The sequence below is a fragment of the Sciurus vulgaris genome (assembly GCF_902686455.1).
Source record: "Sciurus vulgaris genome assembly, chromosome: 4".
NCBI lineage: Eukaryota > Metazoa > Chordata > Mammalia > Rodentia > Sciuridae > Sciurus > Sciurus vulgaris.
In genome coordinates this window covers 56,906,618-56,917,904 of record NC_136464.1, presented here as the reverse complement: position 1 = coordinate 56,917,904, position 11,287 = coordinate 56,906,618, and the positions used below count along the sequence as shown (strand labels likewise).

Genomic DNA, 11,287 nt, shown 5'->3' with positions numbered 1-11,287 from the left:
GTTGAAATGGCGTGGCAGTTGTGTTAGAGGTAAGGTAGCCTACTGTCTACCTTTTTTTTTTTTTTTTTTTTTTTTTTTTTAAGGGATGACTATTTTGCCTAAAAACAAACAAAAACAAAAACGAACAAAAAGAAATCATAGTGGAGACACAAGTGGAAAATGCTAATGAAAAGTACAAAAGAAACAGCAAATTCTTTCACAATGAGTTTATTTTCCATAATTTACATCACAGGTAACAGGATCACTGTGGAGAGGAGGAGAAAGGAGATGGTCATGATCATTAGAGGCAGAGTCCAAGGGCCACCAGACCACACTACCGACCAAAAATCACTACCCCTGGGGGCACTCAAAACAGAAACATGGGCTGCTTGGTCTCTAAAGTAGCCGGACTTGGCTGTTCAACCTCCACACAGAAAGGAGACTGGAGGGTGCTGGTGGGGGAGAGTGATCACTCCTCAAACAAAGAGTGATTTAATACCACTTCTGGCTGGGTGACAAACTCATTTCTCCAAATCACTAAGCTTGGGTTTTTCCACCCACATTTATTTGGTTGTTTTCACATGACAACAGCAGCATTTGTTGGTGACTGGATTCAAAGACCTGGGCATTGCAGCAAGCAAGAGAACACAAACAGCAGGACACTATGGTCAGTTCAGCAGCTTCTGCTCCTTCAGTGACCACAGGCGCAGGGGAGCCTGTGGCTGATGAGGGCTCCATGTGGTGCTGGATCAAACTTAAGTTTGTATCTTTTACTCAAACTGCTGGTATTCCTCCCATCTCAAATCTTTGGAAGCCTTTGAATGTGATGGAAATATGGCCTCGTGGCCAACACAGCAGTCCGGAGCCTGTGGCTGGCTGGTTTTATTTTTAGGATTCTAGGAGACCTCCACCAAGCCTCCTGTTTTTTTTTCTGAACCTCAGTTTCCCAAAGCAGGAAGGAGAAGCCGCAGCAGCTTCAAGGAGTAGCCAAAGCCTGAGTTTTATGGTCACATGAGTCTCAAACTCATCCCCTCCTAGTGACATGACCTTTATGTAACTTGACCTTGGTTTTCCCATCTGTAACATGGGAATAATAAACACCTACTTATTTCATTGCTTTGCTCATCCAGTAGACGTTTGTTGAGTGCTGCTTACGCACCAGGCAACATCCTTCAGTCCACATAGGTGAGTGAAATAGAATAGCTGCTGTCCACATGGAGCTATGTTCCATCATGAGGAATAAATGATACACAAAGCATTAGTACCACGTCTGGCTCTTAGGCACTGCATAATTTTGTGTTAGTGTTTGTGTGTGTGTGTGTGTGTGTGTGTGTGTGTGTGTGTGTGTGTTGCTGGGGACCCAAGCCAGGGCCTTGCACATGCAAGGCAAGCATTCTACTACTGAGGCCCAACCCCAGCCCCTGAATAAGTGTTTTGATTTCACCAGAAATTTAATTATCATCTGTTAGAGAGAGGTGCCTCTTAGATTTAGGGAGAATGTTTGTGCTCAAGTCTGCAGTATAATCATGTTTTAAAAGATAGATTTGAAAATGCTTTATAATAAAAGATATGAGATATGAGAATGGCCAGAAAACACATGTAAAGATGCCCAGCATCACTAGTCATCAGAGAAACATTAAAAAGATGGATGCTGGGCTGGGATTGTGGCTCAGTGGTAAAATGCTTGCCTGGCACGTGTGAGGCACTGGGTTCGGTCCTCAGCACCACATTAAAAAATATATATATAGTTTATAAATAAAATAAAGATCTTATGTCCATCTACAACTAAAAAAAATTACAAAAAAAAAAAAAAAAGACGAATGCTACTAAATGTTGGCAAGGGTGTGGAACAACTGGAATGGTCAATGAGAATGTAGAATGGTAGAACACTTGCAAGATGCTTTGGCAATTTGTTCCACAGACGGTATTCCTGCCATGAGCTCCAGCAGCCTCACTCCCAGGTATTAAAGTAAGAGAACTGAAAGCATGCATACATATAAGGCCTCATATATGAATATTCATAGTAGCATCATTCATAATAATCAAAAGCTGGTAATGACCATCAGTTGACCAATGGATAAAAGTCTTCACACACAAAGAATGAAGTACTGCTTAGCAATAAGAAGCAACGAACGATTGAGAAATAGCACAACATGAATGAATCTCAGAAACGTCCTGCTTAGTGGAAGAAGCCAGACCCCAAAGGCTATCTGTAGACATTGTGTGTTCCAAGTACATGACATTCCGAAGGCAGATGGGTGGCTTCTGGGGTCAGGAGTGGCGGGGAGAAGATTGACTATAAATTGACACCAGGAAACTCTTGGAGATGATGGATGTATCTTGTGCATAGTGGTGGCTACACAAATGTAAATAATTGCTAAAACTTCCTGAACATTTATTTAAGATGGGTGAATCTCATCATGTGCAAATTATGCCTCAATGAAGCTGTTATAGAAATTTAAAATATATAGACATATATGCATAGAAAATGAGTATGCCTATCTTGTGGGATTTAAATACTTTTAATTTTCTTTTCTGTACTAATCTAAATTTTGTAAAATTTCCACAACGATTATGTAATACTTTTGTAAAAAAAAAAAAAAAAAAAACCCACACCAACAATAATGGAGTTATTCAACAAGGAATCTATTTTGATTCAACATTGTTTGCTTGTAAGGAAGCCCATTTGGGTCACCTCTTTCTCATCTATCTTTCTTCGGTGGCATTTCTGAGGGGTGAGCTGAGGAAACGGATGCAGAGGGTACAGAGCTTAATAGCCATGCCTTGTCCGTGCAGCCCTCGTGCTGGCTCTCACCTGGATTTTGGGATGAATACACAGTAGGTTAATGATAGGGGGCTCCGGTCCTCCTTTGCCAACTCCACCCTCCATTCCAACCCAAATCAACTCGTGTCCTCCAGGCCCCCAGAGAAGGTCCGCAGCCCAGGGCTGGGCAGACTGTGGTTTGTGGGGCTGGGGCGGGCCCAGCCTGCAATTCACTCTGGTCAGTTGGGTGCCGCGTGGTCTTGGGGAAGTCAAGGGGCCATTCATCCATGGAGACCCGCCATGAGAAGGACCACTCTTGTTACACATGGTACCACAAGACACGGAGTCCCTCCAAGAACCCCTCTGGGGTGGGGGCACTCAGTGTCAACAGGCCTCTGGCCCTTTTCCTCCATCACATACTCAGTCCATCCCTGAGCTTTCCGCTGTGAAAGGGCAGTCGCCTCAGGAGACCCCACCAAGCCGGAGGTAGAAAATGGCACATCAGGGGAGGCCCCCATTGCCTGCCCTTGAGTGCCTTGGTTATACAAGTCTCCTGACAGGCCCTAGGTGTCAGGACACAGGAATCCAGTGAGCATAATAAAGCTATAATTATAAAAACAGCTTCATAAAACCGTCCTGTGGGCAGAACATACAAATTTTTAGCCACTCTAGTCAAGAAACAAAGCCCGTGGAAGCACAGGGCTGTTGGGAAGCTTCTGCTCTGTCACACATGAATTCTAAGTTGAGAAAGATCTTGGGGTCTCTGTCCTCAGGGTTCACACCGACACTGCCTTTAGGAAGTACTTTCTTTTTTTTTTTTTAATATTTTTTAGTTGTTAATGGATTTTCTTATTTATTTATTTATTTATTTATTTGTATGTGGTGCTGAGAATCCAACCCAATCCCTCACACATGCAAGGCAAGCGCTCTACCACTGAGCTACAACCCCAGCCCAGGAAGTACTTTCATTATCTAAAATCTCCATACATTCACCACAACCAAAAGATGGAACAGCAAGTGGCCATTGTTGGATGAATGGATCCACAAAATGTAGAATATAACTACAGGAGAAGAATATGAAGCCTTTATAAAGGAAGGGAAGACGGGGTGGGGCTCAGTGGTAGAGCACTTGCCTAGCATGTGTAAGGCACTGGGTTCGATCCTCAGCACCACATAAAAATGAACAAATAAAATAAAGGTATTATGTCCATCTACAACTGAAAAAAAATTTTTTAAAAGGAGGGAAATTCTGACACAGACTACAACACAGATGAACCTTGAGAATAATATGTGGAGTGAAAGAAGTCAGTCATAAAAGGATAAATACTGGATGGGTCCAATTGGATGAGGTACCTGGAATAAAAATTCAGAGACAGAAAGTGGAACAGCATTTTTAGGGGCTGGAGGAAGGGGCGTGGGCAGTTGATTCGCAGGTACGGAGTCGGGATGATGAATTCTGGGAATGGGCAGTGGCAATGGTTGTGCGACAGTGTGAATGTAATGAATGCCGCTGAACTGTACGCTTTAAAGTGGAAAAATGTATCTTGTGTATGTTTTACCACATTCACAAAGAAACAAGCTCTTTGCACTCCCAAGGCCTCCCGGCCTCACCAAAGCATAGACTGCGTCATCGTTCAGATCAAGTCTCTAAACGGGCAGTTTCTGATTTTTTTAAAATAAATAAAAAATAACAGCAAAATATATACCCTGCGGCAGGAATTTTGTTTGTTTTGTTAGCAGTCACCACCTCTCAAAGCAAGGCATCCTTAGAGGAAATAAAGCAAAGGGCCGAGGTGGAAACGTTGGTTTTTGTGAGTGCCTTGGTGTCTCTCTCTCTCTTTTTCCTTCCCTCTCCTCCTCCCTCCTGCTCTCTCCCTCGCTCTCCCTTTCTCTCTCATACACACATATGAAAGAGATATTTTGTGCTGGAGGAGGCCATACTAAAGGAGAAATACCCTAGAGCAGCAGTGTCCCAGCTGCTCCCAGCCAGCCACAGGCCAGCCGTTTGGAGTTTGAGATGGCCCTTTGTTTGGTCTATTTTTAGAGCCCGGAGTCAGAATTCTTCACATCGACAGCCAGCAATTCCCAGGCCTACGTGTTTTGTGACACAGATATGGCACCAGAAATGAAGATCATGCAAGGCACCAGCTAAGGCCACGGAGAAGCAAGATGGCACATCCCAAGACCCTCCTCCATCATTCCCAGACTTTTGGAACAGGACAGGGTCATGAGGGATATTGGCAGCCTGCTCAACACATGGTTTATAGATAGTATACACACAGCAACTCAGGCCAGAAATTGCAAGAGCAAACACAATAGATTCATTTCCCAGCCCAACATCTTGAGCAACAGGATCCTACTCCAGGGACCTGCTGTTTCACTGGTGGGCAGAAAGTCTTTGGGGGAATTTCCAGCTCTGCTTCCTGCCATGCCCATCTTCCCTGAAAGGCAGGATGCAGTATAGGAAGAACAGTCAGAAGACATATCCTCATACAAACCCTGCCCCTCCCGTGGCCCTCTGACCTTGGCCCTTTAAAATGTCACTTTTAAAATGTCAATATCTCCAACTTCACTTGTATGAATGAAATAACATAGTCAGCATCTGGAAACATGTTTGGACAAGTACAACTGCTGGGCATTTTTTTCTGCCCCTGTTCCTAGTGCTTAGAATGGAACAAACAAGGTTAAGTCATTGTGTGTTGATTAAGGAAACAATCAGAACCTCAGAGCCCTGACCCCTGGAAATGTTTCCTTTTCATTCACTCAGTTTCTAACAACAGCAGTAATGGAGTTGGGAGGAACTGTCCGGTCAATTGCAGGTTTTTGGGACTGCACAAGAACCACCGGAGGTAAACCAGTTCCTCCCACCTGCTGGAGAGAAGCCTCACTCTTGAGGTGGCGCAGGTGCACTGGGAGAGAGCAGAAGAGAACATGGGATCTCCTGGTTCGATTCTTTGAGGGTATGTGAGTCATCCGTGCTGGGGAGGGGCTTAGTGTTTGTCCTTCAGGAGTGCCCACCCAGCAACCTAGCTGCGGAGCCACTGGGCCAGCTTCTCCCTCCCAGTACGAGGGAGGAGAGGCCTTGGAGCTTTGCACGTGCAGCCTCCACACGGGGTTCCAAAGGTAAAAACCAGGCTCTGGGCTCTCCCTTCCCCTTAGTCCAGTAGTAAATAAACACACCTCCACGTGGCCTCACAGCTGCTGCATGTAGTCTGCAGGGTCTGGGTGATGGAGGTAGGAGATGGACCCTTTCTCCCTCCTCTAGGCTCGGGTCTAAAGTACCCTGTGACAAGCAGATTCCCAGGGCTCAGAAGAGACTCTCAGTTACGACATCCTGAAAGAGAATGGCCCTGGACCCTTCTTGGAACAAGACAAACCAACACATCGGAGCTGGCAGGTAAGACACACCATGTTCTCCCAGAAAAGGGCCAAAGGAAGTGACCTCAGCAACAGAACAGAGAGAACTTAAGGACAGGATTGAGAGCATCAAAGCACAGGCAGTCTGGTCTTCCTGTCTCTTCCCAGCTGTCAAGTTAGGTAGGATTTACACGTTTCCCTGCGCTCCACCTTATGTGTCCTTGTGGAGACAGCCGGAGGTGGCAAAAACCAGTTGGGCACTGGAGTCAGGCAGGTTCAAGTGAGATTTCCAGCTGCGAGACCTTGGGCTAGACACCTCTTCTCTCTGGGCCTCAGTTTCTGCATCTGTAGAAGAAAAGGAGTAAGAACGCCCATTTCCAAAGCGGTGGTGAGAATTCGAGGAGATGATGGTTGTCAAGTCTACCACAAAGGGCAGTTTGGGGAACGCTGGTTTCTTCCTCTTTCCTGCCATACGAGGGTAGAGGACATCAGGAGCAGTGGCCTGTTGTCTTGTTGGTTTTTTTTTTTTTTTTTTTTTTTTTTTTTTTTTTTGCTTGTTTGTTTTCGTTGTCTTGTTTTTGAAGAGGCTTTTGACACCCTCTTCTAACTCCACCTCAGGCTGCCAAGCGTTCAGGTACTGCATGTGCAGTTGGGGCCACAGGCAGGCGTCTGCCCTTTTTGGACCACCTCAGATGTTCCATGCTGGTACCGTGAGGGGCAGATGGGAGCAGCCAGGCCCTTCCCCGGGTAAGCCCTGGTGAGCCACCCGCCCATTCCGCAGCGGTAGGCGCCCAGACTTGGGGGCCCCACTGCTGGGACCCGACTCAGATGGCAGGCCCGAGTCGCTGGGCTGCACCTCCACCAAGACCCTCCTGCGCAGGAGCCAGCCAGGCCGCTCCGAGTAGGTCCCTTGGTGGCTGCCCCACTGCAGCGGGCAGAGGCGGGCACGGAAGGCGGCCTGGAAGCCGCGGCGGAAGTTCTCGTTGAAGTAGCCGTAGATGATGGGGTTGGCGCTGCTGTTGAAGAAGGCCAGCCAGTGCGCGAAGGGGAAGGCGTAGACCGACAGCAGGTGCAGCTGTGGCTCGCTGAGCTGCCCGTAGTCGATCAGCAGCAGCAGCGCCCAGAGCGGCAGCCAGGACAGCGTGAAGAACAGCGCCACCATGACCAGCATGTGCACCACCCGGGCCTTGCGCCGCGCCGCGCGCCCGCCCTCGGCCGCCCCTTCCCGGTTGTCGCTGGCCGGGCCCGAGGCCTTGCAGAGCTTGCGGGCGATGCGGGCGTACATGACCACGATGAGCGCCAGCGGCGCCAGGTAGATGTGTGCGAAGAGCACCGCCGTGTAGACCTTGCGCATGCCCTTCTCGGGCCAGGCCTCCCAGCACGAGTAGAGCGGGTAGGAGCGGTTGCGGGCGTCCACCATGAAGTGGTGCTCCTCGCGCGTGACGGTCAGCGTGACGGCCGAGGGACACATGATGAGCAACGCCAGGGCCCAGATGACCGCGATGGTCACCAGCGCCTTCCGCAGGGTCAGCTTCTCGCGGAAAGGATGCACGATGCAGCGGAACCTGCGGCGGGAGTGGGGGAAGAGAGGCTGGGATCCGGGAAGGTCCCCCGGCCCAGGGAGGAGGGCGAACCTCCTTAATGGCTGGTGGGACGTAGGCACTTGACATTCCCCCATGGCACCCAGGGCAGCTCAGAGGACAGCTCAGACATTAATTAGGTGAGTTTGCAAGCAAATTGGCTTCTCACCTGGGAAGGAGGTTTTCCAAGACAAGATTTACTAAGAGAGGGGAGGAGGGGACCTCGGCCTGGGAACGATGAATCCTGCCCCTGCATTCTGGGTAAACTGATCGATTAGCTGGCAGTCCGCGGAGCGATCAGTCTGAGGCGCGCGTCCTGCCCTGGAGAAGGCTGATTGCGGGTACCAACAAATACAATTTTTAGCAGTTATGGGTTTCCCAGAAAACCCTGGGAGGTCAGATGTGGAGCCTATGTGGCAGACTGTCCCTCTATCATCTCAGCCAGTGTCCCTTCATCACTGCCTCCACCACACGAGGACAAGTCTGTACCATTTACTTCCTCATTAGAATCTTTCAACAGCAATTGTTATTATAGCCTTAATTTACAGATCAGGAAACTGAACTCAGAGGGGTCAAGTAACTGGGCTTAGGGTCACACAGCCAGCAAGTAGCAGGGACCCCCTTTGAACCCAAATTTGTCCTGCTTCACTGGGCCACATAACCAGTAGCTGTAGGCCCTTGTTATGAGTTAGAAGTTCCTGAAGCATTTAAAAGGTATGCACCCACCCACCCACACAAAACTCTGCCTATTTCTCTAGTCAAAGATCCCCAGGTAATTAGTCTGGGAAGCTGGGAAGGGTTTTAGCTAGCCAGCTAGTTTGCTTGCTTGGTTGGTTTTATTTTGCTTTTAGGCTGTGGTTGATTTCAGTTATAGCCAAGTTTGAGAACTGCTGCTGGAGGTGCTGTGCCCCTGTAGTGTGGTTCAAAGGCCATTGTCCTACTATACTGAGGACAGGTGCCTTACCTTTTATCTCAGTACTTCTAGAGTGTGTTTAGATAAATGCATGGAATTACCTGTGGGGCCAATTACTGAAAAAAAAAAAAAATCTTTCCAGACCTCAGTTTCTTTATCTGCAAAATGGGGCCAATGGTATGACCTACTCTGGAGGGCTGCTACAAAGACGAAGTGAGATCACCACCCTCTGGAGACATTCTGAATGCTTACTAGTGAGACAAAGGAGGGGCGCCTGCTTTCCAGGAAGTCTTCCCTCATTTGCTGATGTCAGAAAACAGACACCTGAGGTATGTCCAGCTTGCTTGTTTCATAGAGGGGGAACCTGGTCTAGACAGGGGAAGAGACTTTCTCAGAAGGTCACTGGCTCCTTAGGGACAGAGCCTGAGCTTGAACACAGGTATGAAGCTGTTTCCAGCCAAGTGCCCTTTCCATTTCACTACCTGTGTCCTGTCCTCCTGCCTATCCCCTGTCCCGGCCTCACAACACCTTTCCCCTCTCCCTCGGCCTGACTCAACCTGCATGACCTTGACACCTCACCCCCCACCCCCGCCTGGCTTCTCAGCATCACACTCAAGAACTGTCCAGAGAACAAAGGATACTTCAAGCATATACTTAAGAGGTGGAGGAGAATCCTGGGGTAGTCCAGGAAGGCTTCCTGGAGGAGGTAGCACTTGAAGAATACTGCAAACACCACTGGGAGACATTGCACATGCTTATTTCACCCAACAACGATAAGAACATAAAGGCTGGTGGAGGAGAGGGACTTCCCACACTCACCCAGCTAGTTAGTGGCTTTGTGGAAAGAGGAACCAGCTCCAACACCCCACCTACCTACTTCTTTTTTAAACTTTGGATTGAATCCAGGGGTGTCTGACCACTGAGCCACTTTTTACTTTTTATTTTGATACGGGGTCTCACTAAGTTGCTTAGGGCCTTACTAAGTTGCTAAGACTGGCCTCAACCTTGTAATCCTCCTGCCTCAGCCTCCTGAGCCGCTGGGATTACAGGTGTTCACCACCTTGCCCAGCCCAGCAGCCTATTCACTAGGTTATAAAAAGTAGGTTTGATGGGGGCAGAGATGGAGAGAAGATGAGATCACTAGATTCTAGAAAGGGCAGGACTGAGTATTAGTATTGAAGAGAGGACAAAAGAGGAGTGTGAGGGTGTGCCGAAGAAATAATGTTCACAGCTGACCTTTGGACTTTGAACCAGGAACTGGGCCTAAGCTTTTCAGGCAGAAGTTGTCTGATAAAGGCGGTTACCATTTATAGATGAGACCACAGAGGCTCAGATTAGCTGAGTGACTCACCCTACATCTCACAGCAAGGCACCGATGAGTGAAAAACCATCTCCCGCTCATCCACCTGCCCACTATTCCTTGGGGAAAGTACCCACAGGAGCCCTTGCGGCACTGCAGATGCTGAGCGGGAGGACGCCTGCAGCGGAATAGGGAAGACTTAGGGCTCCGAGCCGTTCAACGCCTCCCTGACCCTGGGCTCCATGCCACGCCTCTGGCCACATTCACAGAGCCATGCTATTCAGAGAATCTGATGGAATCTGAGGCTGAAAGACCAGAAGTGGTGAAGATGGGTTGGGGCTGGGGATGGAGCAAGACCTGGATTGCCAGGGACCGGCAAGCAGGCGGTGGTTGGAGTGAGGGGGCGGGGAGAGCCCCAGCCACACTGAGCCCACCCCAGGAGCTGGCTCCCTTAGCTCGGGCCCCCCCGCTTCAGACCAAGGCAGGCAGGGTTCCCAACGCGCCTCACAGACCCAGAACTGCTCAGGAGGCGCCTCCTCAGGAGCTCTCTCCAAGCCTTCCAGAAGGGGCTGGTGGCATCCTCGGCAGGTAGCCAGGTCTGGAGGGCAAGCGGCCCTCCAACCCGCCTCTTCGGAGCCCAGGATCCAGACCCGCTACCGCAAGTGGCCGCTGCCTTCCCGTGGGCCAGCACTGCAGGCAGAGGCACCTCTCCTCGCCAGCCCCCGTCGCCAGGGTCGACTCTCACCTCTCCACGGCGATGGCCACCAGCGTGAACACGGAAGCCGCCACAGACATGCCCTGCACCAGGCCGCTCATCTTGCATGTGGCATTGTCGAAGGGCCATCCTGTAATGACAGAGGCCCCCAGGGGGCCAGGAGTCTGAGCCTCAGACCAGGAGTCTGAGGCTCTGGCCATCTCAGGCAGGACCCACTGACACTTGGATCTTTCCTCCTTGTCCTGCTGGAGGTCATCTGGCCTCCGCTTGCCCACTTCCGGGACTGAGGAACCAGGCAGCCCATAGCAACATGCAGAGTTCCGACGGTTAGAGAGATAGCCTTTGTGAGGGCCAGTGATTTCTCTCCACGAGCCCTGTCTGGCTTTCTGCTCCCATGGTCTTGCCCCAGGTTCTAGGCCATTCCTCCCTCATAACAATTCCATTGTCACCCCCTATTTACAGACAGAAAAATTGAGCAAGAGATTACTTACAGTCTCTCTGGCCCTAAGTCACTATGGATTAGTGGCAAGAATCAGGCTTGGGTTGGGACTGGGGTAGTTGAGATAACTGGGAATGATGCTTCTCTGAGTTTCTCTCTTTGTATGGTTCTGGCTTTTCTGGCAGATATTTCACATATTCGAAAAATAAATAATTAAAACCTATCAGGATATTGTGCAGC

The 11,287-nt window shown here is 49.4% G+C and overlaps 1 protein-coding gene across 1 annotated transcript; it reads right to left on the bottom strand.

Moving 5' to 3' along the window:
* Nucleotides 1–6,693: 6,693 nt before the first annotated feature.
* LOC306659041 (neuropeptide FF receptor 1-like) lies at nt 6,694–11,008 on the bottom strand. The gene is made up of 2 exons (XM_079136281.1): nt 10,639–11,008; nt 6,694–7,665 (listed from the first exon to the last, which is right to left on the bottom strand). The coding sequence occupies exons 1-2, from the start codon at nt 10,806–10,808 to the stop codon at nt 6,789–6,791; spliced, it is 1,047 nt and encodes a 348-aa protein (XP_078992407.1). The 5' UTR covers nt 10,809–11,008; the 3' UTR covers nt 6,694–6,788.
* Between the last annotated feature and the right edge of the window lie 279 nt (nt 11,009–11,287).